This window comes from Periplaneta americana, chromosome 14, assembly GCF_040183065.1.
Source record: "Periplaneta americana isolate PAMFEO1 chromosome 14, P.americana_PAMFEO1_priV1, whole genome shotgun sequence".
Taxonomy (NCBI): domain Eukaryota; kingdom Metazoa; phylum Arthropoda; class Insecta; order Blattodea; family Blattidae; genus Periplaneta; species Periplaneta americana.
In genome coordinates, this window is record NC_091130.1 from 116707839 (window position 1) to 116735402 (window position 27564).

General features: G+C 36.1%; 2 protein-coding genes across 3 annotated transcripts in view; one reads left to right on the forward strand and one right to left on the reverse strand.

The window, feature by feature from the left end:
• Window positions 1–14529, reverse strand: part of UK114 — a 28928-nt gene extending 14399 nt beyond the window's left edge. The window contains exons 1-2 of the mRNA XM_069845982.1: window positions 14153–14529; window positions 7331–7491 (exon numbers count right to left, since the gene is read on the reverse strand). Coding sequence (XP_069702083.1) covers window positions 7331–7491; window positions 14153–14220 — 229 coding nt within the window. The 5' untranslated portion in view covers window positions 14221–14529. The remainder of the gene's footprint in view (window positions 1–7330; window positions 7492–14152) is intronic.
• LOC138713693 (uncharacterized) lies at window positions 2786–27134 on the forward strand. 2 transcript variants are annotated; one of them, XM_069845980.1, is made up of 5 exons: window positions 2786–3829; window positions 19316–19396; window positions 23300–23436; window positions 24487–24582; window positions 25007–27134. In XM_069845980.1, exons 3-5 carry the CDS (start codon window positions 23358–23360, stop codon window positions 25351–25353), a joined length of 522 nt encoding a protein of 173 aa, XP_069702081.1. In that variant the 5' UTR covers window positions 2786–3829; window positions 19316–19396; window positions 23300–23357; the 3' UTR covers window positions 25354–27134. The 2 variants fall into 2 exon arrangements, with proteins under 2 accessions (XP_069702081.1, XP_069702082.1); XM_069845981.1 differs by lacking the exons at window positions 2786–3829; window positions 19316–19396 and having other exon boundaries at window positions 19510–23436.
• Window positions 27135–27564: the final 430 nt, after the last annotated feature.

Here is a 27564-nt window from a genome sequence, read left to right on the forward strand (position 1 = left end):
AGTAATATTTTAGTGAAAGAAATTCGTTATGGAGTCACTGCATATATGTATATATATATATTATATTCCCCTACATCATATATGTACATATATTATATTCCTCTACATCTGAAATATATTCGCATCAGGTTTACATTCTTGAGTACCATATATATAATAATATCACATTTCAATTCCAATACCCACTCATGTACAATAAACAAAATACATATTCAAACTAAGCAGAGATCTACTAAATTTGTCAGGGAAAATGCCTGTAAACATTATGAATTTGTGAAAATATACTCAGAATATAAACAAAAAATAAAATAAAATCTACTAGTGCGATTAGTATCTGGGAGCATGTACAAGTAAACTTTTAGACCATATATCCATTTCTACAAACAATTTCAGCATCTTTTAATTATCAATATACAACTACATTTCAAGACTCGTTACACTTCAGGATGATATATGGTATTCTTTTATTTTCCTTATACTACAAAGAAAGTACGAGATGTGATCAAATGAAAACCGATCGAGCTGATTTACAACCTTAGAATTTTCTATACACATTCATAGAGGTGTTCCATTATGTAGAAAGGTGTCGGATACTGTCAGCTGAATACATGAATGCAGTTCTTTTCTTGATAGTTTCTATAGGCATTCGAAATGTGTGGGAAGGGGGCAGCAAAAAAAGACCTTGGCTGCTCCTTAAATTATTTCAGCACTGCCTTTTACTTCATCATCCATCTTTGGTGTGGAATACACTAGCATAGCATGTATCCAGAGTAATAGTTACAATCGATAGAATTAAGATAAGAAGTCAAAAATGCGTTCATTTCTTCAAGAGTCAATTTACAAGGGGGATCCAGGAAATAACGACCGTTCGCGCATACCCGCCGCGCAGCTGACTCCCCTTCCTTGTTTGAGGTCAACTGGCTTCCTTAACATGTGTTCTCATAATGTTGTGAGTACTGGTTGCAACAAGTCGCCATTGTGCATTTTGTGTTACTTCAAAATGAACGACGTGATTGATAATCCCGCCGACTGTGAGGTGAGGAGTGTGATTCGATTTTTGAATGCCCGACATTTGAAACCTGCAGAAATTTACCGGCAATTGAAAGAAGTGTATGGTGATACTGTAATGAATGAAAGAAATGTGAGAAAATGGTGCGAAATGTTCAACAATGGGCGAACAAATGTCCATGATGAAACTCGACCCGGACACCCATCACTCATCACAGAAGACCTGAAGACTAAAGTGAACGACAGAATCTTGCAAGACAGGCGCACATCACTCGACGAATTGCATATTGCCTTTCCTGACATTTCTCGTTCTTTGCTTGGTGAAATTGTGTCGCAACATCTTGGCTACCACAAAATCTGTGCCCGCCCGCACACTGCTGCTTCAACTCGAGAATTGCTGGATCAATTCGGTTGGGAAATCTTTGATCATCCGCCCTATAGTCCAGACCTTGCTCCTAGCGATTTTCACCTTTTCACTAAGCTGAAAGACTTTCTGGGTGGTACACGTTTTGGAAGTGATGAAGAGTTGAAGAAGACAGTGAACACCTGGCTTAATGAACTGGCGGCAAAGGAGTATAACACGGGAATTCTAAAGCTAGTGAACAGATACGACAAATGTTTAAATGTAGGTGGTGATTATGTAGAGAAGTAAAGGAAGCTTCAGTTATGTAACAGACTTTGTTTTTTCAAATAAATATATATATTTTTAATTATTACAACAAAACGGTCATTATTTCCTGGATCTCCCTCGTAACTATATTAGATTGGGCCTAAAAATTTGTCTGGCAGCAATAAAAAGAAGGAAGCTGTGGAGGCTACTGGATTGTTACATCAGCTAGAAAAATTTGATATGTTTAGACAGTATTCTTGCTCTTGCAAAGTCATTATCGGAAGCACCTCAGTCTCCAAAAATAGATATTAGTAATATCCCTCATTAAGGCAACGATAGATAGCTTTTCAAAGCTCCAAAATGAAGAAAAATTCGAAGAATTTCATTCCAGTGCTGCATCCGCAGAAAGAACTTTTTCTACTTTACGACAAATAAAAACTTACACCAGAACAACCATGTCAAACACAAGGCTTTGTACTCTAGCAATTTCATCCATCAAGAGGCAGAAAAGTTGGGATTTGTTGTAAGACTCATCATCTGTGATCGACAGATTCACTGCTAGAAAATCTCGATGGCTCCAGCTTCACCTTATGAAGAGTTAGTATTGATATGCCTAGCATAATTGTTTATCATAATTTTGCAAGTTATTAAATAAGACTTCCGAGAATGAGTTTCAAGAGAGTTGACGGCAGCGGCGTTTTCAGGAGATGGGTCAGGTGCTTTCTTAACCCTGCATATCTGGCCCACCCAAAATAATTAGTCTGGCTACGCCACTGGGAATACATGCCTCTTTACAGCTTCTTTAAAGGCTGGACATGTAAAAGTCACAAGATGACAAATCAGAGTTTTAAGTTGGGTGGCCCAGCATCTCTAACTTTCTGAACTTGGGACGAATTTGGAACAATACTAGTCATTTTAACAGGCACCTGATATTTACACACCAAGCAGTTCTCAACTGCTTTATGCAAGGCAACTATCACACCATATACCATATGATTATACTTTAAGGGCAGCAGACCACTAGATGCTGGGCAAATGTTTTTCATTTGATCATGCCTCGTACAAAGACATAATATATTGAATTTTGTTTTCTTTCAAGAAACAAAGAAGCAGAATATTGATTTGGAAAATGAGTCTGCTGTTAAGATGCATAAATTGTATGATATTTACATTAAAAAGTAATGCTTATAAAATATTTGAGTACTTTAATATCAAAGACGGACATCTGTCGTCTCCATAGTTTTGATCTAGAGGAAATTTTTTAATTCACAGTGTTCTTTGTAATATTTAACACAATTTATTTTATAAATGTAGTTTTAGAGTTTGCATATGGTTTCACTATAAGTGGAAAAAGCATGAAAAATTGTATAAAAATCCACAGCTATCTAAATTTCGATCTGAGGTCAGATGTCCGCCTTTGATATTAAGCTACTCATTTGTAAATTTTGGGATTCGTAGCAAACAGCTCTATACAAATGATGATTCCAAATTATTGTAAAATATATGTTTCTAATTTCGGAAGAAGATATTCAATTTCTAAAAATATTTGCACTATACTGTGCATAAACATCTTTATCACTACCATCATCACCAATATAATCATATACTACAGCACCTTCAACTTAAGACGCAACCCTGGTCACGGCAGGCAGGCAAGCAATAGACTGTTCTCGATAGAGGGAAAACCAAGCGGTGTTTGCGGTGGCAGGCAGGCGGATATGCCAGTATTTCAAGTGGGAAAACCCAGCGATGTTGTGCGACCCAGCATGCAATTATTGTTAGTTTGTCTTCTGTAAGGTGTGAACGTGTATGGTCAGTTTTAGTTTTCATTTAACGTGTTTGGTGAACTGTGCTCTGTTTAAGTTTAAATTTATCATGGTGTTTAACACCATGTGACTTTTATCCTTGTATGTGAACAATCCTCATACATACAGGAACTTCAAGAAAATATTCGGGCCATGATCTCCAATATTTCAAGGCAGGAATTGGATCGTGTATTTCAGCATCTACTTCGCCAGGTGTTTACCACCATGTGACTTTTATCTTTGTGGTATGTTAAAACATACATACAGGAACTTCAAGAAAATATTCGGGTCGTGATCTCCAGCATTTCAAGGCAGGGATTGGATCGTGTATTTCAGCATCTTCTTCGCCGGTGTGAGGGTTGTATTGAAGCTGGTGGAAGTCATTTTAAACATCTTATGTCTTAAGGTAAGGAAATAAACACCATTCAATTAATTTTATGGAAGATAAACTAATACTAAATATGGGTAGAAAGAATGCATGCTGGGCCACTTGGCAGTTCAATTACCGCACAACGCCGCTGGATATTACCACTTGAGAGTACTGCCCACCTGCCAGTGCCTGGGTTGCATCTTAAGTTGAAGGCGCTGTATCACGAGTATAGATCGAGTAGTCTGTTTCAGTCTCTGAGTGGTGCACAAGTAATATTACTGAAAAATGTGATAATTTTATTTATAACTGCTCTCTCTGTCATTCCTTAATTCCCCCCACTCTTTAAGAAACAATCTTAAAAACAAAAGCAACAAAGCAAGAATTTGATGAAAAGTGATATTACAGAGAACCATTTCGTATTGTAAAACTTTTATAAGGGTCTTTCCCGGGAGTAAAAGGCAGTCAGAGCATGGTGCCGACCACACCACCTCATTCTAGTGCCAAGGTCATGGAAAGCATGGGGCTTTACCTCCATACCCCCCCTCCCCAAGTGCCTTCATGTCATGTAACGGGGATACCTTTATCTTTTAATTCATCACTATAATACAAGGTACAATTATTGTCTTTCAGAACCTAGAGTTAGATTAAATAAGTTCAAAAAATGGTTCAATTCTATTGCTATAACAATATTTAATAAGTTACCATAAAAGGGTCGACATGGTTGGCGAGTTGGTATAGTGCTGGCCTTCTATGCCCAAGGTTGCGGGTTCGATCCCGAGCCAGGTCGATGGCATTTAAGTGTGCTTAAATGCGACAGGCTCATGCCAGTAGATTTACAGGCATGTAAAAGAACTCCTGCGGGATAAAATTCCGGCGACGCTGATATAACCTCTGCAGTTGCGAGCGTCGTTAAATAAAATATAACATTTTTTTTTTTAACCATAAAAGGTACATGATGCAAGTTATACACAATTTAAATATGTTTTGTATAACTGGTTAATCAACCATACATTCTATAGTATTAGTGAATTTCTTGACTCCACTGTAAATGTATTCTAAATTTATAAGCTGCATTGCTCTTTATTATTACGATTATTATTAGTAATGGTTATTGTTGTTAGTATTATTACCAGTATTGTATTTCATTTGTATTGTTGTATTCATCTGTTTTTATATTTTATGTAAAATATTATTTTATATCGCTTGAAATTTAGTATATTTTACGTCCATTGCAACAAACTGTTTCTCATGACATTAATAAACGATTGACTGATTGATCGATCCTAATTAAATCGTCCTCAATGTTGAAATGTTGCCATACTTGCTATGAGCTAAGATTAATGGGTTCAAACGTGGCATACAATATATAAATTGGAGAAAATTATTTGGATAAAGTGTCTTGTACAAACTATGTACAACTGGACAAAAATCCTTGGACAAACTATAGGTCTAGACAAAATCTACAACTGGACGAAAAATGTTGAAAGAAATCCAGACAACATTACGAATTGCTTCTTTTCTTGCAACATCAAAATTTATTCACCTATGCCTAATAGTATATCACAGGAGTAATTATTTATGGTTAACAGTTGTTTCCATCTCAAGAAAAGGACCTTTCACATGTTTTCACTGCTAGGTTTTAAGAATATATAACTAATTTGAGATGTTTCAATTTTCAAGGTACTCTGAGAAATATTTTAAGCATATTAAATTACATTATGTACATATGAGATAACAAAGAACTTTTCCATATAATCATTAATTGACAAGTGCTTCTTTTATCTTAAATTGAAGTTATCGGATATGATTCAATATTCTTTACCATGCTGTCTGATGACTATGCAATTTTAATTCTGGTGCCATTACGCAATGCTGATAAAAATAGGTCGTTATGCAATGTGCTACAAACACAGTTTAATGACAAACCATCACTAACCTTTAGACTTGAATGCGACGTAAACAGATTAGATGAGACAATTTATGTAAGCTACTCATTACGAAGCTGGAAATATTGTATTCACAGAAAATGCGACAGTGAACTGATCCTTATACAATAAATATTAAGAAACAGACAGAAGGAAACCATACAAAATTAGTCATTCAAGGTTATAATTTCCAATATACCACCAACCTGCAAATATTTATTCCCAAATAAATGTCTGTAAAGATTTACAGTCAATTCAATTCAATTTATTAAGCCATTAAAAATATAGTGATAGGCTTCATCACAATACAGAAGGGGGAGAAAAAACATACATTTGAAAATACACATATAATTGAAAACAGAAAAGTTTAATTAGAATGAAAACACAGAACATTTTGAAACTCTAAAAATTAATGAAAACACTTCACTCTTTATATAATATTTGTAACTAAATGTAAATAACTCCATTTATTAAAAAAAATTTCGTATGAATTTATGTTAAGAAACTCACCTACAAAGTAGAAAGGATTAATTAAAAGCCAATTATAAAATCTAGTTTTGAAACTATTGGTTGGTAACTTATAATATTGACTGGGAAGCTTATTATTATAATTTCATCCCCATGACAGAAAAATTTGTACTAGTTTTATGTAATCTACAGTATGGAATATTAATTTGTTCACCATTTCTAATTTCATGATCATGTATATTGGCTACTAATGAGTAATTTTGTCGAGTGTAAAGGGCTAGGTCGTGTGTGTGTGTGTGTATATATATATATATATATATATATATATATATATATATAAATTTATGACAGTTAATATCTGTGATTGTTTGAAAAGTGGTCGACAATGTTCAAGATAGTTTGATTGACACAGAATTCTAATGGCTTTCTTTTGCAAAATCAAGACACTCCCAATTTTGCTACCATTTCCCCAGAAAATTAAAGCATACCGAATTATCGACTGAAAGAACGAAAAGTAGGCACATCTTAAATAATTTTGAGAAACACAAGTCACTAATTTCTTTAATAAATATATAGGCCTAACTCTTGATAACTTTGTGCATATATATTCGATATGTTTTTCCCATGTTAAACTGGAGTCTATAAAAAGTCATAAAAATTTGGTATAGTTTTGTGTGTTGTCCTTTTTTATTACATGATTTAGGCTAAAAGTTATGTTGATAGTCTTTTCCTGATTAAGCAAAAAAATCATTAGATTCAAACCATAAAGCCATCCGAATACAATTGAATACCTAACATTCTAAATGTACTAAGTGCCAAATTTCATTTTAGTCAATCTAAGGGAAAAACATCCATATGAGAATATCATACTAAATTGTCTTTGTCACAGGTCAACTGTAAGTACCAAAAGATGGTGTTGTAGGTATCTCACCATGCATTTCGCAGCGTGTTTTTCATCACTATTTCAGAAAGTTGTTTTTGGAATTCAGCAAATTTAGAATATTAGATTCTCAATTGTCTAATCGCAATGAAAACAATAATGCTGTTTTTTTTTTTTGCAACCCACATATGCATACAATGTGGACAATTTTATTTCTCTGCTTTTAACGCATAATTTTAATATAGCTAAAAATAATTGAATTACCATTTCCGTAACATGAATTTGAAGCTTCCAGTATATTTTTTAAATTGATGAATGCTTGTTTTGCTTCTGCAACAGTGCCTCCCTCAACCAACTTGTTCGTTTTTGGATCCATACCAAGAACGCCTGATAAATATACTGTGTTATCTACAACAACAGCTTGACTGTAATGAAACAAAACAAAAATACATACAAGTTTAAAAAAAGACGTTTCAAGTTAATATAAGTGAAAGGAAGGGAGTAAAGTTGGAAGAAACATGAGATGAAATGGATGAAGAGAATGTAACTGAATTGGTAGATCAGTAATTCATGCGTAGATAGGTAGGTAGGATTGTATTCTTCACCTGACACAATTAGGAACATTAAATCCAGACATTTGAGATGGGCAGGGCATGTAGCACGTATGGGCGAATCCAGAAATGCATATAGAATGTTAGTTGGGAGGCTGGAGGGAAAAGGACCTTTGGGGAGGCCGAGACGTAGATGGGAAGACAATATTAAAATGGATTTGAGGGAGGTAGGATATGATGATAGAGACTGGATTAATCTTGCACAAGATAGGGACAGATGGTGGGCTTATGTGAGGGCGGCAATGAGCCTCCGGGTTCATTAATAGCCATTTGTAAGTACAGTAAAACCTCGATAAGACGCTGCTCAAGGGACCACGTGTAAACCATGTATTAACCGGGACAGTGTATTAGGTGGGTATACTAATTTTTTCTTTGTTGAAATACATGATTCATGAAAGGTAATACAGTATTGCTGCATTATGTAATTACTGTACTGTACATCAGAGACATTTGCAATATTTACTGTACTTAATTCTTTTGCAAAACCTCATTTATGGTTGTTTGCCATGTGCATGTTCTCCAAGTCCTCATGTTTACCACATTTCACTTTTCTGTGCTAACATCCTCCCGACGTCGCAGCTGCAGTGGTTGAGTCGCGATATTTTATTTTATTATTGTCCTTAATGTCGATTATGGGATTCCTAATGAATCAGAGAGTTGTTTCTGATTAAGAGTACTGTTTTCATCCTATTTTCGTAAGAATTCCAATTTTCCCGACACACAAAGCGCTTTTCGTTTAACTCTCATTGTAATCACACTCACAGACACTTCCATACACTAAAGGACAACAAGCTGACCAGTAAAAGTTTCAATAATTTTATTACTGCCAAGTGAGAAATGTTGTTTGAGAAAGAGGGTTAGCAAGAGGGTGGGGAATTGTAACTGCATAGGCTTTATGCGCGCAGAAAAAGAGTTGAATAGAAGAGCGTAACAAGAGGGTGGGGTATTGTATAGTATGAAGGTTTAAATGCTCAGGTAAAGGGTCGAATACCAATACTTTTCAGATTAATGGCACCAGTAAGTTCAATGGCCAAAATGTTTCATTGCTGTTACAGTACATTGCTGAAAATTACATCGAAAATATTCAACAAAAATAGCGTATTATGCGGGACTTTAACGCAACAAACAGGGTATTTTATAAAGGCGTTATATATGAAATGTTCAGGGACCGGGCAAAAAAAGCGTATTACATGGGATGGCGTAATAAGCGGGTGCGTCTTATCGAGGTTTTACTGTGAGTAAGAAAGGTAAGTAGGTGGGTAGGTAGAAGGACAGATAGAGACAGAGAGCAATGATGAACAGAGAGGACAGACAGACAGACAGATTGATAGATACTTATGGAGATGGAAATATAGAAAGACAGGTAGGCAGGTAAGAAGAAAAGTAGGTAGGTCAGCGAGTAGGCAAATAGGCAAGTACACAGGAAAGGAAAAAGGTAGAAAATATTCACAGGAAAAAGGAAAGAGAAATTTGTGATATATGGTGAAAGAAGGAATGGGGAAGAGAAAACAAACTTAACAAAAAATACAAATATTTCTAAGTAGACAAAGACAAATATTCGGAAAATATAAATTAAACGTGGTTTTACTCATTCTTTCAACAAATTCCACCATAGTTTATACAGCAAATACTCCCCTACAAGAAATTAATCAAATGCTCGTTCAGGGCAGAGTCACTTGTGTTAATTTGTGGTCCCCTCGATTCCTTGACCTGGCCAGCTGTGATTTTTATTTTTGGGATTCATTTAAAGATAAAGTCTACTGGACAAACCCACACCGCTTAAAAGATGCTAAGCATGATATTCGTCACGAGACTGCCTCTGTTTCTTGACTGGAACTTCAGCAAGTGATGGAGCACGTATTAAGCCGGTACCAAATGTTTAAAAGAGGATGCCAAGAAGTTTCAGCAGCTCTTGATTAAACTGGGTGAGTAGGCCTATGTAAAATATTACCAATGTTAACTCTGTGCACCGTGTGGCCAGTAAGTGTACTGCTCCTATGCATACAAAAACTACAGAATGGGCAGACCACATGATGAAATTAAACTACTGTAAACTCAGTTACATCTTGAACAGTAAGACAAAAATCTTGGATGTTAAATTTTATAACAGCAGTAAATGAATTCCTGGAGGTTGTGTACAGTAGCTCAGTTAGTAAAGCAAATGGCTGCGGACTTGAAGCTCTTTGGTTCAATCCTATGTGCTGGCAGGATTCTCATTGCCAATATCCCAGAGCTGGCCTGAGGTTCAGTCAAATTGAGTACTGGGTCTTTTTCTGAGATAGAAAAGGTCACCTCATTCTAAAATCAAGGTCTTGAAAGCATGAAACTCTACCTTCATGCCTCTCATACAGCTTCATTGAATATAAAGTGATTACCTTTATTTACAACAAATTTCACCACTCCTGCATTACAGAAGAAAGTTCGCAGTTGGTTTCGGCTCTAAAAAATAATTGAATGAATTACTAAAATATAAGTACAGTGTGTAATATGGGACAAATGGGCATCCCACAAACTTTACCAGGACATTGGGACAGAGAAGAAAAATATGTGACATCTGGCAACCCTAGACTGACTAACTATTTTAATAGTAAAATAGAAGACAATGTTGAAATAAAACATCAAAACATCATCATTGTGCTTATGAAAAGTGGTGCGAAATATATGTACATTTCAATAGTAATAACTAGAGACCAGATTTTAAAGGAAAAAAATGTTCATAAAAAAAAAAAAAAAGTTATAGCCAAAAAAAAAAAAAAAAAAAAAAAAAAAAAAAAAAAAAAAAGGACTTCAAAAATGACTATATTACTCCCCAAAACACATTTTAGCATATTCATGGATATACATGGCAAACACAAACTTACATTTATCTCTTCACAACATAAGGAAAGTGTTGTATTTGATAAGGTCAAAAAAGGACTATATTACTCCCTCAAAAGGGTGCTATTTTAATTGAAAACACACTTCAGCACATTCATGGATACACATAGCACACACACGCTTATATTTATCGCTTCACAACATAAGGAAATTGAAGAGTCCACTGCAAGAATGATGGATGTCACTTTCTTGTCGAAAATGAACAAAGACTGTCAATGCATAGCTTAAGACATATAGAGTGTACATAGAGAGTTATATGGCATTAACACTGATAGTCATTGTCCAGTAATGATCGGAAAATCACAGTTAAGCTTTGAGCGCTAAGCATTTCAAACTTTCAATTGCTTCTCTGAAAAATGTATTCCAAATGACATCCATCATTCTTGCAGTGGACTCTTCAATTGTGATCACTTTCAACATTTTAATATGTTTCAATATGTTTCTGTCTCTTTGAATGCAGAATGTCTTTATAAACAGAACATGAGCGCTCAACATCAACTGAAACCAGAGGTGAAAATTTTCTTTTTATCCTGAACTCTAAATCAGCACACTTCATTAGTTTTTCTATGTCTGGAATCAGAAGAAGAACGATATTTATTTTCGAATGCTCAGGAAGTTATAGGCCTATCGGAAAAAATATAGGAAAATTATCTAAATGTTTGCGATATTCTGTCAAAAAAGGATCAAAATAAGAGATGTTTTAAAAAAAGGGGAAAAATGGGAATATGGACTGAAAAAGGGAATAAAAGGGAAGTGAAACCACATAATTTGGTCAATGAAAGACAGTTTTGAACATCGTAATTACATCATGTTTCGTGTTGAAATAAAAAAAAGAGATTCCCTTTAAAATCCGGTCTCTAGTAATAACTTTCAGTTAACATTAAAAACACTGTTCATATGGTAAGATTTTGTCTGGAAATTCCTGAGTCAAATGCTCTTGTGGAACTTATTTTTTCCTTTGTAAACTCTTTATAGCCAAATTAAAAAAACTGAAAAAAGCTGACATTGTGGAGGCCTTGCTCATTATCAAAACACACTGCAACGAGGTACTGTGTGCTGAATTTTATGAAAACTTACAAAAGAAACTAAACTTCTTGATCAAAAAGATAAATCAGAAATGTAATGGCAAACGGCAACAAAGAAGCTCTACATATGCAGAATAAATAAAAAGAAAAAGAAGGAAAAAAAGCAATATGAATAGTCAATAACTTAGATAAGCTAAAGAAACTTCACTTCATATTCGTAACTTTTCAAAAACTCAAATTAAATGAAATAGTACATTTAAAAAACCGATGTAAAAGCTGTAGCTGCTATAACACCACCCTTCCAAATAACTATTCTCCTTTTATACTATGATTTTTCTAAATGAGAGAGATCTCAACACCATTTTGCATGCTGTGATGTCAATTTTTCATAGCTTCCAACATACGCAGAGGATATGCCTCAACGAGAAAACATATTCTATTTTCGTCCTCGAAAGCACTTCCGCTCTTTCAGCCTTTCAGATGTTGTCACCACTGCTATTTGGTCGTCGGTGACCCTAACAGAAGATTTTGCAAATTATGTCAAGAAGATAAGATGGCTATCTGCAAAACCGAAGCAAAATTAATATATTTGAAATGCAACCGAAGAAAAATAATTCCAAGGAATGTAACGACTTCAGGACTATCAACCAGATATCACACTCAGCGAAGATTCTCCTCCAAACACTGAATTGACGTTTTTATTCTAAAATAGAAGAACAGTTGGAAGAAGAGCAGTTTGACTTCAGGAAGGGAAACGGTACAAGAGATGCAATTGCACTGCTACGAATAATCAGCGAAAGATACCTAGAGAAGAACAAAGAAGTGTATATAGTTCTGTGAACCTAGGAAAGGCGTTTGACAGAGTGGATTGGAATAAACTGTTGGTGATCCCAAAGAAAATTGGTATGGACCAGAACCAGAGGAGTCTGTTCAGTAACCTTTATATGAAACGAGTCACAGTCAGGATAGGAGAAGAAATGTCAGAAGGAAGCAAAATAGGGAGAGAAGTACAAGGATGTCCTTTATCACCTACCCTGTTCAACATTTACTTTGAAGATTTATTGAAGAACTATTTTCAGAACATGGGAAGAGCGCCAGTACGAGGAAAAAGGATAAAGTGCATAAGAGTTGCTGATATGGCGTTGTTAGCAGAAGAGAAGATGCTACTGGAGCTAAATAACAGCTGTAAGCCGAAGATAAACGTAAACAACACGAAGACCATGGTCATAGGAAAAGTAAAGAAGGTAAACTTGCGAATTCTAAATGAGGCAGTAGAGCAAGTGGGCAGCTTCAAATACTTGGGGTGTAGGCTACTATAAGCAGTGACATGAGCTGTTGCTAGTAAGTCAAAAGGAGAACAGCAATGGCAAAGGAAGCTTTTAATAGAAAAAGGAGCATCTTCTGGGGATCTCTGAAAAAAAGTAAAGAGCTAGTGAAGTGCTTTGTGTGGAGTGTAGCACTGTATTGTGCAGAGACATGGACATTACGACAAAGTGAAGAGAAGCGACTAGAAGCATTTGAACTGTGGATATAGAGAAGAATGGAACATGTGAAATGGACAGTTAGAATAAGAAACGAAGCTATGCTGGAAAGAGTGACGAAAGAAAGATGTTGAAGCTGATGAGGAAGAGAAAAAGGAATTGGTTGTATCACTGGCTGAGAAGAAACTGTCTACTGAAGGAATGGTGAACAGGAGAAAAGTTCAGGGCAGAAGAAGATATAAAATAATTTACGACATTAAGATATATATGGATCTCAAGCGGAGCCTACCTAAGAGATTTGCAGAAAATAGAAAAGACTGGAGAACGCTGGGTTTGTAGTGAAAGACCTGCCCTTGGGCAAGACACTATGACTGAATGAATATTTCGTTTATTGTGATTAATTATAAAGTTAAAGAAGATAATGGAGTAAAGTACCTTCAATGTTATAAGTGATTATCATGCTATAAAGATATACTTAAGTAATATACCTAGGCCTATAGGCCTAATGTTCATGACATTTCGGCCAATGTATGGGACCGGTGCCCACTCAACATCGTAATGCACTTGAAGAGCTAGCTACGATACGTAGCGAACTCCAGTTACAAAAACCAGCTATAACGGTTAGGGGATCATCGTGCTAATAACACGATACCTCTCATTCTGGTTGGATGATCGTCCACCTCTGTTTCGGCATGTGGAGTTAGGCCAGCAGCCGGCTGGTCGGTCAGGGTCCTTAAAGGGCTGTAGCGCCACGGATTATTTATTACAGCTCCACAGACTATTTATTATAATGGTAATGTTAAATCGTGGTGCACTGTCATTGCCATTCGAAATGGCGTTCCCTACCTTGCCACTTATTTATTCTTTTCTTATGTCCCGTTTTTCCTTTAATTTTTAAATATCCCATTTGTTCATAAAATATATCATGGGAACTTAACTTCTTGTCATATGTGCTCCCAAAACAACCTATTAGGGCCTGTTATAAAGCAGTTCATGACTACGATCAAATTAAAATCTAGGTAATTTGTTACATTTACAATGTTCAATTATAACATAAATTTAAAGTAACAAATTAATAAACACAATACTTACTTGTAAGGAGCAACAGGTTTAGGAGCTAACTCAGTACTAATGATTCTTCTAAACACTTTTCCTGACATTTCAATTTCTTTTTCAAAATAATTCTCAAGCAGAGTATTCTCCCAGACGGAGCTATAGATTTTTATTAAAGTACGTGATAATGTGAGTACACGAAATATTGGTTCAAATTGCTTCCATCCTTGTTACTTATATTACTTTTATTCAGTGTCGCCACAGTGCTCGAATGAAATTACCCTAAACTTTATAAAATGTTACTCAAAATTACTAAATGTAATTTAGAGAAAAGCAAAAATTGTTATTAAATTAATTTTCATGCCTATTATAATAGCAAGTTTGATGAAGATACGGATCAACAGGTGACAGTGTAATTATTCTCTACATAATACTAGCACAGTCTAGTATATACAGTCGCGAAGCTCAACACGTAGTAAATATGCAAACATTAGATAGTTGCTTACCACTAGGATCGCTAATATCCCTCATTACAGGCAATGCAAAATAGTACCGTCACAGTCTATTGTTTCTTGCACCCTCAAAACTCAAGCTAAAGCTGAAATATGCATTAATACCTTAAATATGTATATGTTATATGTTGTTATTTTCTAATGCTAGGTGTTTGACAAGAAAGTCATATAAGTATATATAGGTATAGGTATAACTTATATGCACTTATCTTCTTCTTCGGTTGCTAATAACCTTAAATGCATTTATATAATGATAGCATATGATTTGCAACTAAGGAATAACACATGCAAATGTGCCAAAATCCACACCCTACTGATCACAGGTTCCTCGAATAACGGCTAAATTGACATGAACTCACCTTTCTTCTTTGATGCTCCTATTATCGAAGCAGTCTCAACGTTGACAGAAATTGAAATATACTGAATCCCATAACTGCTTGTATCTCACACTTGTTGGGTCACATAATCCCATAGCTCATCACTGATTTACTTTGCCTTAATATCACCTCCATTCCACCAATTCAGCCGACGCTGAGTGATCTAATTAAATAACAGACTTACAAGTTGCCGGAAAGAAAAGAAAAGTGCAAGAATCTTATCTTTCCACGTTCGAATGTAATGTGGAAACCTGCGCTATATGTACTGCATTTTTGGCACTGCCTCGGAGAGCGTGGAAAGAAAAAATATATGCACGTAATCTAACAGCAGGTGAGTAATCAAACTCACATCCCCAGCACATGAGTCCCTTTCCCTACTCCATCTACGCCCATTGTGTTAAATTAAATTCCAAATTTTAGGCAGCTTTTACAAGTCTTTTAGAACTTTCGAAACAATATCAGGAATCTACATGTAATTTACTGATTCGATTTTCGAAGTTTCTTGCAGTATTGTAGATTTACAGAGAATCTACCTGCGACAGAGAAAGTTTTCAAAGAAAGTGAACTCTTAAATGTTTCATAGACTCCACTCATTCAGGAATAAGACTAATTTAATCACGTCAATCTACATCACAGGTCACCCCACTTTATTTTTGTTCTAAAGTGAGCCAAATTACGGCATTTATAGCCCATAAAACTTCATCATCGTCGATTTAGATTTTACCATTTATTATTCCACATTTCCGAAATTTTCTAGGAACAACAGGAGCCTATGCAATGGGAAGCGATCGACACCGAGAATGACATGCAGCCCATGAAGTGGGACCCTTTAACTAACCCAGTCGAACACCTGGTTACATCACAATACCAGACAATGGAATGTGATACTCAACAGAAGTAATGATAGGAGACTAAGGCTGGCCGCTTATTGAAGGCAGTGCAGGGTAGGACAACACAGTTGGAGATACAGATAGGGCTGAGAGCAACGACCGTATATTGACGCCAGTCCATGCAGAGCCTTCAAGAGGGATGGCAGGAATTCTTTCTCGCTGTTTGGATTTGAGTCCGAATCAGATGACGACTGGTTAAATTTTTTGACTTTAATTAGTGGCCAAAGAAAAGAAAAACTCGAGCGAGAAGTTTTTTTTTTTTTTTTTAAAGAAAAGGGATACTCATGGCGAGTTCGTTTTAAGTAATGAATTTTCTGATGCAGAATTTAAGGCATATTTTCGTTTAAATAAAACTCAATTTGATTGAAAGCTATATCCAAGGAAGTGGATGCAATGCTCAGCAGGCTATTGGGACAAAAGAAAAGAATGAGAACATTATCAACCTAGTGCAGTGTTCCTCAAACTTTTTCTACCTTTTCTATAGTGCAATGGTGTAGAGTGTAATCCATTTTCTTTGTTTTGATACTATTATTATTATTATTATTATTATTATTATTATTATTATTATATTTACCGGTATGACTTAAGGAACTCGGAAGTTCATTGTCGCCCTCACATAAGCCCACCATCGGTCCCTAACCTGTGGAAGATTATTATTATTATTATTATTATTATTATTATTATTATTTATTTATTTATTTATTTATTGAAGTGGATGTAACAACAAAATTGAAACTGGGTTAATAATGCATATTCACTGACAAAATTTTGCATTTTCATTGAAATTACAAATTTGGTATAAACAGTACGAGTACTACCATCTGACATAATTAGGAACATTCAGACGTTTGAGATGGGCAGGGCATGTAGCACATATGGGGGAATCCAGAAATGTATATAAAATGTTAGTTGGGAGACCAGGGGGAAAGAGACTTTTGGGGAGGCCGAGACATAGATGGGAGGATAATATTAAAATGGATTTGAGGGAGGTGGGATGTGATGATAGAGACTGGATTGGTCTTGCACAGGATAGGGACCGATGGCAGGCTTATGTGAAGGTGGCAATGAACCTGTGGGTTTCTTGAAAACCATTTCTAAGTAAGTACCAGTACTACAGAATTGTATACGAATTAAAAGAAAAGATCTTTATGATATAAAATTTATTGTAATTTTATTAGTACCTAATTAACAAATATGAAAGCTAGTACCTCAATAATTTTTTCAGTGGGATGAATGTGCTTGTTTCTTAAGCCTGCAAAGTATTTTTATGTCTGGTTTTATGGCAGAAGAATTTAATCCGTTTCCGTATTTTCTTTTTAGTGGATACATAGTAGAAAATCCGGTGATAAAAGTGATATATAACATATTATTTACGTTTTATAAGAAACGAAGCTGTGTTGGAAAGAGTGGAGAAAGAATGATGCTGAAACTGATCAGAAGGAGGAAAAGGAGTTGACTGGGTCACTGGTTGAGAAAAAAACTGTCTTCTGAAGGATGCACTGGAAGGAATGGTGAACGGGAGAAGAGTTCAGGGAAGAGGAAGATATCAGACAACATTAAGATATATGAATTATATGAGGAGACAAGGATGAAGACAGAAAATAGAGAAGACTGGAGAATACAGGGTTTGCAGTGAAAGACCTATCCTTGGGCAGAACACTATGAATGAATGTTCAATGATACTACTACTACTACTACTACTACTACTACTACTACTACTACTACTACTACTACTACTACTACTAATAATAATAATAATAATAATTATTATTATTATTGTTAGTTTTCATACTATCATTATAATCATTGGTGATGCTTCATATCATTTATTCATGTTTTCGTAATCTTTGTATACATTTATAGTAAATTTTAAGTGCTCCTACATAATAAAATGTGAAACACTCGTTCCTGGGGTTTCGCAGAACACATTTTGAGAAATGCTGACTAGTGACGTAGTGAGTATGATGAAGAAAAACTAATTTGTTTCTTTCTTCAAAATGGTGATAATTAATCAGCATTCTAATGTGTTTGATACCTAGAGAGAAAAGAAATAATACACATTGTTTGTTTGATTTACAATGTTGTGTCAAATGCAAAGTCTGATGGCAAATATATCTTCCTTTTTAATAAGTTTCTTTAAAACCTGCCATTAGGAAAATGAAGTTCACTGGCTGTTTTGTTCCATATCTCATCTTTTGGCTACTTTCTTATGTAATCTCCATGGGCGGTGTCACATAATGCTGGGTATCAATGGCGACTCGTGATAAAATATTATGTGTGTTCACAATTTTGTGGTTCCAAAATCGAAGAGAATTTGAAATTGTACGTTTAGTCTAATATGAAATGTCATGATTCCAATGTTTCACTATTGGAAAAAACCGTATATAAATTCAAAACAACATATAATAATAATAATAATAATAATAATAATAATAATGATGAAACCCAGTCTTTTTATTTCCAGTTTTTCCTGGTAAGCCAGTTTACCCAGTTCTTTACTGTTCAAAATTACTTGAACAGAGTTCATTGTTTACGTTTGTTAAAAATGAATACATACCACAGTCCCATTATTTATAAACGCGTGTGTTCAGTAATATATTTTGATTCACAACACACTGATATGCTATAGCCTATACCAGTACTGTAATCCCATTCGCATAGATTGATTACTATAAATACATGCCAGTAAATATTATACACCACCATACAGATACTTAAATTCATACCACCACCACAGTCAGCCAGCACGTGTTTGAAAGCCAAATTATGCTATTATGCCGACACTGAAGTATAGTAATTCACAACTACACTCTCGTAGCAGCACTGTACACACAGCCACGTAAAGTAAACGTTCCTACAGTTAGATGCTGACATCTACAAGCTATTAAATTTCCTCCTCGAGATATAGCGCGTAAACGATAGGCATTGATGCACCTGACATCTGTAGGATAGATACTCATCATGTTCACTTAACACTTTGTGCTCTTGACGAGTCATAAGTGGCCAGCTAAAGACAATTTTCTCCCGTGCATGCGTGAAATTCCTGTAACCATCTCGAAAAGAGCACGGCTTGTACGTGAACGGATGTTGCTAAGTTTACATAAGAAGTTTATGCAAGATGCGGGAAGTTTAAAATACTCGATTCTGATATTATACATCCCCACTACGTCAATACGGTATCAAATAATAAAACTAGTCGTGCATTAATGGAAACAAGGTGTTCACGTGCTCTTGTGCTCTTACTGATGCACCGCCACTGCTGGGTATTCTCTCACAGCTTCTATACTTGAATGTTTCATACTGACTCCGCAGACGAAACTGTGTTCCTCCCACAACTAGACCAAGCTGTCTGTCTGCCTCCCCCTATTCTGTACCTGTGCTAGGTCCAACCTGCAGTGCCTCATTCTACCCTACTGTTCACAGATTTCTTGGCTAGACTGGTTTGTGGTGCACTGCGCTGGGCTGCCTCCAATATGCGGCTGGTCTAAACTTTTTGCCAACAAGGTAAGACCTTGCAGCTTTCATCTTTTTTTTTTATTAGGTAAAATAATCCATTTTGAATCTTGCGTATACTACTTTTAACACTTGAATATAAGTAATTGATTAACTAGCGGACTTACTCGTGTTAATTATGTAAGTCTGTGTGGCTTACAGCTGTGAGGCTTACAAACATAATAGACAACATCATAAGAAAGACAAAACAAAAACTTAACAAACACAAAAACACGCAAAACAACAAGAACACAAGAAATACATCACACTAACATATGAAAACAAAAGCACACATAAAATCGCATCTTCATTCAGAAAGCAGAAATACAACATAGCACACAGAACAGAAAACACACTACAAAGACATCTCAACACACAAAAAACACAAACAAATAAATACGACCACACAGGTGTATAACAAACTCACATGTAATGGTTGCGACAAGTTCTACATTGGACAGACAGGGAGATCATTCCAAACACACTACAAAGAGTACAGTAAAGCAATAACCAGAGGACACAATACATCTACATACGCTGATCACATAACCAATGCTAACCATACATACAATAACATAAATGCGGACATGGAAATCCTACACATACAACCCAAGAACCAAAAACTCAACACACTAGAACAATACGAAATATACAAACACACTAAAACACACCCCAATCAAATTCTCAACACAAAGATCAATTTCAGTACACACACACTATTTGACAACACCTTTCAACAATCAAACGCACCCACATAACAGGCAGAGAAGTTCGAGATGACGCCGAGATCTAGTAGGCTCTGAGGATGGTGCGTGAAGCACCGAAACAGCTGTAAGCCACACAGACTTACATAATTAACACAAGTAAGTCCGCTAGTTAATCAATTACTTAGGTAAAATAATAATTGAATTAGCATGAACTATTACTCCAGCAACATTCCTCGTCTGCATTGCAGTAGCAGCAAACTGACAGTTAAGATTATTTACCTCTAGAAACATAAGGCTTTTGCTTTGAGAAATATTCATGTTAAATTATTGCATTTTCATAACGTCTTGAAGGGGCAATTCTCCTTAAATCTTGAAATTAGTTAGAGATTGTTTGATAGCTTGCTTGTTCGAATGTGTGAAAATATGTAGCCTTTAACGATGATAAAACAGTATGTTCTTCCATATAGAGTTTTGTGTTTTCTGGGGTTTGAGCAACACCAGGTATTACAAACTGCGTACAAAAGAATCAACCACAAATCTAGAGTATATATAGATATGAAAAAAAAAAAAAAAAAAAAAAATTGGAGCTCTCTTATTTAGGTTTGCTTACTGTGCATGTGCAGTAAACAAAAGCCTCTGTATATACACTATCTACCAAAAAGTAATTGGGCACCCATGATTTTAGTTAATTTAGTATGTCATTTGACTCTTGTGGCCGGTATGTGTTGCAGTGAGCAAGAGAATCAGTTGAGAAAGAGATGGCGCGTGGTGAGAGCTATCAGACTTTGATAAGGGCATAATTGTGGGCTGCCACCTCAGTGGACTGTCTAGCAGGGCAATAGTCGCTAAGGTAAACAGGCCCAAATCAACAGTAGCATTCGTCCTACGTAAGTGGAAGGTCGATGGACATTGTGACAATGGTGAACGTTCAGGGCGACCGAAAATTCTGACCAACAGAGATCGCAAAACTCTAAAACGTGAGATTATAAAGAACAGACACAACCAATGGCTACCTTCAGACAGGAGTTTCAAGCAGCGACAAACGTGTCTGTTTCCATTGGAACATTGCAAACAGAGGCCCACCAACTCGGATATTCCGGAAGAGCAGCGGCACATAAGCCGCATATCACGAAGATGAATAAAGCTCAGAGACTCAGGTGGTGTTTGGACCATCGCAACTGGACACTGGAATTCGGTTCTATGGGGTAACGAATCGAGAGTCACATTATTTCGGTCTGATGGACATGTATGGGTGTGACGGCTACCCGAAGAACGGCTTATACCAGAGCGTATAGTGCCTACCAGGAAATCTGGTGCCAGTGAAGTGACGATATGGGGGTGTTTCTCGTACTACGGTGTGGGACCACTGGTGGTTGTTCATGGAACAATGAACTCACAGGCATACTGTACAATTCTGGATAACGAAATGCTCCCAACACTGTGGCGTTTCTATGGAATGGGCCCTGGACCCTTGTTACTTCCAGGATGACAGTGCTAGGTGCCATGTTTCGGCGGCTACTATGCAGTGGTATGCAGACAATAATGATCACCGGTTGGACTGGCCTGCACAGAGTCCTGATCTCAATCCTACTGAGCATCTTAGGGGTGAATTGGACCAGCGATTGAGGTCTCGGGAGATGCGGCCAACTTCCATTGTCCAACTGAGTGCCATGTTGGAAGACGAATGGCGACACATTCCAGTGGATATCCTACACAAACTAGTGGAGAGCATGCCTGACAGGGTGGCTGCTGTTACAGCAACAAGAGGTGGCACCACGAGGTTCTAAAGGGGCAAAAACAGTGCCCAATTACTTTTTGGTAGATAGTGTATATGCGATTTGTGGACAGTCTTTCGAAATTGTTGGCTACATACAGGTGGACTCCCATCAAGACTCGTTCCATGAAAGAATAAGTAATCAGTGCATATGAGACCACATGGCATTTATTTTTTATTACGATATTGTTGAGACGAGCTGTTCTCTTTTTGTAGTGCCCGTCCAGTCTGTTTAGCATTTTCGTGTAACTTAATGGATCAGTTCTGGAACTGAAAAGTGCTGTAACTTCAACTAGGCCTGTGCTTTTTCTGGTGTACACAACAAATACAGAAATGCAAGAGTAGGATTATTTCAGCATTCATGTTAAACAGTGTAACGTACAATATGAATAATTAATACTAACACAAGGAAAATTTGGGAATCATAGCCTATGGAAAGTGTTGTCTGAGCAGTAGTTGTGTATTGCTGACCATCATGGAGACTTACAATGCATAGGCGTACCTGTCTTTAGTGTGTCCAAAGATAAGTGCACAGCACGTAAACTAATCTTTGTACACAATTTCTTATCTGTATCATGTGAGCTCTGCTAGACATATTTTCACTCAGGAACACCAGGACTCAAGGGCTTTCGTAGCACAATCAAAATTACCCCATGTACACCTGTGTGCCCCCCCCACTCCACACGAATATAAAAATTGAAGTTAAAACTTTGTTTTTTCAGAATTCTATTAATAGTATAATTATTACTTTAATAAATTATATCCAGTTCACAATTTTTCCTTAGCATTTGTTTCACAACCCCTCTTATCACTGCATAAATTAATAATATCGAAGTGTTAGTTTGCTTAATCTTCATAGAATTTTAACTTCATCTTGTTCCTGTTTCGCATCTAGGTATTCCGCAAACTGAAAATTAATTAATGACATTTGTAATTTAATAATGGTGTCGCTCTAATAATTTTATTTTTAATGTAGACAGAACATCATGTTTATTTCTTAGTACCGTAATAATGTTAATTTTACATGTCTAGTATTTCAGCGACATAACTTTAATCTTAAATCATCCTGGAAGACTAACTCTCTTCGTGTCATCTTCGATAAGTATCTTAATTGTCTTTTCACATTGATGACCTTTATAAAGCTTTAAACTCAATAAGGGGGGCAAAGACTAATTGGGATTTCCTGGTCTCTGATTGGGTCAAAAACCCTGATGGAACTGATATTTAACCCTTGCGGTGAATTTCAGTGAAGTATGGAGGGCCTAATTAGACAAATCCATTCTCTCTCACCTCCATGTTGAGGCCCCCTGGGATCTTTTAAGATGCAAAAGAGAGAGTGGTGTGTGGAAAGCAATGGGAAGCTACCGCATTTATATATTCCAATCCAATTTTCACATTAATCATGATGAGCTTTTTCCCGGTAAAAAATTCCAGATGTAAACTATCCCCCTGATTGGATGTCTGGGTGGGGGATACTGGGGAAGGGCCCTTCATGATGCAAGGCAAGAAAGAGAAGAAAAGAAGACTGATGACGACTGGATCGATGAAAGTGGAGACGACAAATCTACCAGGTAAGTTGGAAAACTTGAAGGAAGCAATGAGTCTCGGAAGTTGATGAAATATCATATTTTTTCTTAGACAACATAGACAATGCAGAATACAATATAAATTCGTTTCACTTCAACACGAACCAATACAGCCTGCTTTGATTTTGCGTTTATTTGCATTTTTTTTATCTTTTATTGTTTACGGGTCTTTTTTTAGAAAATGTTCAACTTTTTGATGCATTATTGCCTTTTTCTTCTTTTGAACGGACTTTTTTACGGTGTAATCATAGTCTACATTCCAGAACCTACTGCAGATTGCATCATGCAGAAATTTGCCTTATAGTTGCAACAATCTTAACTCTTGATCATGAGTGTAAAGTGATTGCCCCCATTCAACACAACAGAACAAATACTGCAGCCACAGTCCTCGCAGTCAGCATACGTATCTTACAAGTGAAGTGAAGGCAGTATTGATAGAGGAAGTGCTGCTTCTATAGCAGTTTCTCAAGGCTTGCTAGCTGATCCTCATTAAGGGATGCCAATGCTTGAAAACAATGACTTCAGTGTTTTTGATGAAGATTTTCACCAGCGGACTTTGATCACTTCAAGTATGTGCCCATGACGTCAGTTGAAGTAGAGAGAAGTTTTTCAATATACAGGAATGTCTTTCAAGACAACTGGCGATCCTTCAAACCTGAAATTATAGGAATCATTATCATTATTTTTATTTTATTATCATTATTTTTACAATTTTGGTCATATTCTTAAATATTTTGATGTTATATTTTCACAAATTTAAGGCCATTTTATAAGTCATTTTCCTGTGATTTTTAGGTCATCAACTTCCGAGACACAATTATAAATAACTGTAAAAAATATACCCTCCACCACGATGTACTGATTTGTAAGTCAATTAAATGAACAATTATGATTTATACAGGCTTGGCTACTGGCTATGGGTTGATTTTAAAATGTCCTATAAGACCATAATAATGAGAACAAAGTAAAAATGTTTGAGGAAAACAAACTTCAAAGTGTACAATTTAGTTATGTTGAGTTTGCATTGCTTGACAGGTTCGGATGAGACCAAGAGCCTAGTTGACTTACAGACATCTGTAGAGAGGGAGAATACCATCTATAGGAGTACCAACATAGATGCAAACAGTGCAAGTAATATTCCGAATAATGATGAAGAGTTATGCTCTGTTTTTTATTCCTTTTCAAACTTTACTTTTATGATTCACTTATTGTTAATAACTTGGTGACGTACATGTTGTCTTGCTACTGTTCGATCTAGTAGTTATGTCACATGGTTGTCAAAACGGGGAAAATCACATGACAGTTATTTACTTAATGGGTCCTTTTCTTTAAATTATTTTAAACAGCTGTATAATACTACGTAAGCTTCCAGTTCTATACAGCAAATATTTGCAGAGAAGAACCTAACAGCTCAGACACTAGCCCTTACAGAGAGGACAGGAGAAACGGGATGCGATATAACCATTCGGCTGGACAGTACATATATTTTATCCTATTCATAGTTAGCAATCAGTGTATTACTAACATTTTAACTCAGAATTACACTGTCTTTTAGATGAAGAAGAAACAACAGGCAAACAGGCAAGGCCGATGATGGTGAATGCTGCCTCCCAGACTTCAAGCAGCGACTACCTGGAGGAGATCATCAGGCAGGAGGAGATCGGGCAGGAGGAGATCATCAGGCAGGAGGAGATCGGGCAGGAGGAGATCGGGCAGGAGGAGATCACCAGACTGGAGAACATCATCAGGAAGAAAAGCCTGAAGAAGCTGTTTGAGCTGGAGTTGCATTTGAATTACTTCCAGTACGAAGGATATGAAGGTACAGTAACTGTTTACATCCTAAGTAGTGGCTCTTTCAGCTATGCACAAGTGAACTCCGTGCACAAGTGCAGGAGACTTTAATTCTTAATGGGAGCAAATAGGGCATTTATCCAGTGATGTCATTCAGCCAGTTCACACCAGTCACCCGATTCAGTTGTTGAATTTGTGACAGTTTGTAGAACCTGTTCTTAAATGTTTGAAGTTAAAACAAATTAGGTTCGTGACAGAAAGCATGAACATTAATATATTTAACATTTTAATATGAAGTTCTTCAGCTCGTGATGTCACACTTAGACTACTGTGATTATATTAAGTAACCTAAATGCAAACTTGAGCAGCAGGCTACAACGTGTGCATAATGTGTGCGTCCGTTATATTTGCAATATTCGTAAGTATGATCATGTTTCCCCGTCTTTTCAAAGTCTGTCTTGGCTAAGGCAATAACTTAATTTAGGTCAAAATTACATAAATTCTTACTTAACAGATTAATTACTGATTAATATTTGTTACTTATAATGAAACTAACAACTGTCCATTCTTATTAGTACCATTAATTTCTCTAAATAGAATGTAAAACCTCTAATTACAAAATTTCATTACATTAATATTCTCATTATATAAATATATTTTATATTTATATTTTTTCTCCCTATAACATAGTTCTAGTACACTTTTATTAAATTAATTCTCATCATTTTAACCAACTAGCTATCTCTACTTAATTATATTTCTTTACATATTGCATATAGACTAAATTGAATTAAATTAGCTCATAAATTAAGTTATTACTCTCAGTTGGTAGAGCAGCTGGCTACGGACTGGAAGGTCCGGGGTTCGATCCCAGGTGGTGACAGGATTTTTTCCCGTTGCCAAACTTTCAGAACGGCCCCAAGGTTCACTCAGCCTCCTATAAAATTGAGTACCGGGTCTTTCCCGGGGGTTAAAGGCGGTCAGAGCGTGGTGCCGACCACACCACCTCATTCTAGTGCCAAGGTCATGGAAAGCATGGGGCTCTACCTCCATGCCCCCCCAAGTGCCTTCATGGCATGTTACGGGGATACCTTTACCTTTTATTATAGATTTATCTCAATTTAAATAAACATATACTATCGTTAACTGAAGAATATTACTGGAGAATCTTTTAAGTGTATTGTAAATATTCATAATTTAAATATGTATGTAACTGTTTTATTGATTAAGGCTGGTTGAGTGGAAGAGAAGGCCTTATGGCCTTAACTCTGCCAGCGAAAATGAAACATTCTATTCATTCTATTCTATTTTAATATGATAATAAACATAATCATATCACATTATTAAAATCATTGTTTGTTATCCAAGTGTGCCGGCAGTCAGAACAGGAATACAATATTGATGGCTCAGTTTAAAAGGGAAACAAATCAAAATTTAAAGTTTTGAGAAATCTGCATTTTGAAGGTTTATGTTACTGTGAAAAATCAAAGGATTGTTGAACTTAATCCAAATCCAAGTCATGTTTTATATATGCTGTAAGTTTCAAATTAGTGTGTGTTAATTGAATTTTTCACAGAAACATGAAACTTTAAAATTCAAATAATTGATAATGGCGATCTTGCTCGTGTTAATTGTGTAAGCATGTGCGGCTTACAGCTGTTTCGGTGTTTCTTCACACCATCCTCAGAGCCTACTAGATCTCAGCATCATCTCGAGCTTCGCTGCCTGTTGTGTGGGTGCGTTCGATTGTTGAAAAGTGTTGAAATGTGGTGTCAAATAGTGTGTGTGTTCTGAAATTGATCTGTGTCTTGAGAATTTGATCAGGGTGTGTTTTGGTGTGTCTGTATATTTCATATTGTTCTAGTGTGTTGAGTTTTTGGTTTTTGGGTTGTATCAACTCAACACACTACAACAATGTGAAATATACAGACACACTAAAACACACCCTAATCAAATTCACAACACACAGATCAATTTCAGAACACACACTATTTGACACAACTCTTCATCACACGAATGCACCCACACTACAGGCAGCGAAGTTGAGATAGCGCCGAGATCTAGTAGGCTCTGAGGATGGTGTCAAGTAGCACCGAAACAGCTTTAAGCCACATGTGCTTACATAATTAACACGAGTAAGATCGCCATTTAATCAATTATTTATATTCAAGTGTTAAAAGTAGTGTACGAAAGATTCAACATGGAAAATTAGTTTATTGAGCATTGCCTAACTGCATTATTGCGACCCCATTTTAGTCACAGAAAATAGATGAGTGATAATACTTTCTCATTCCTTCTGCTAAGAACAACGAAAGTATTTGG

Excerpts from the sequence above, each read along its gene's own strand:
- LOC138713693 (XM_069845980.1), top strand. The coding sequence starts at position 23,358 with ATGATGCAAGGCAAGAAAGAGAAGAAAAGAAGACTGATGACGACTGGA. Across the intron at positions 23,437-24,486 it reads GGAGACGACAAATCTACCAG|GTTCGGATGAGACCAAGAGC; the intron begins GTAAGTTGGAAA and ends ATTGCTTGACAG. Across the intron at positions 24,583-25,006 it reads CATAGATGCAAACAGTGCAA|ATGAAGAAGAAACAACAGGC; the intron begins GTAATATTCCGA and ends ACTGTCTTTTAG.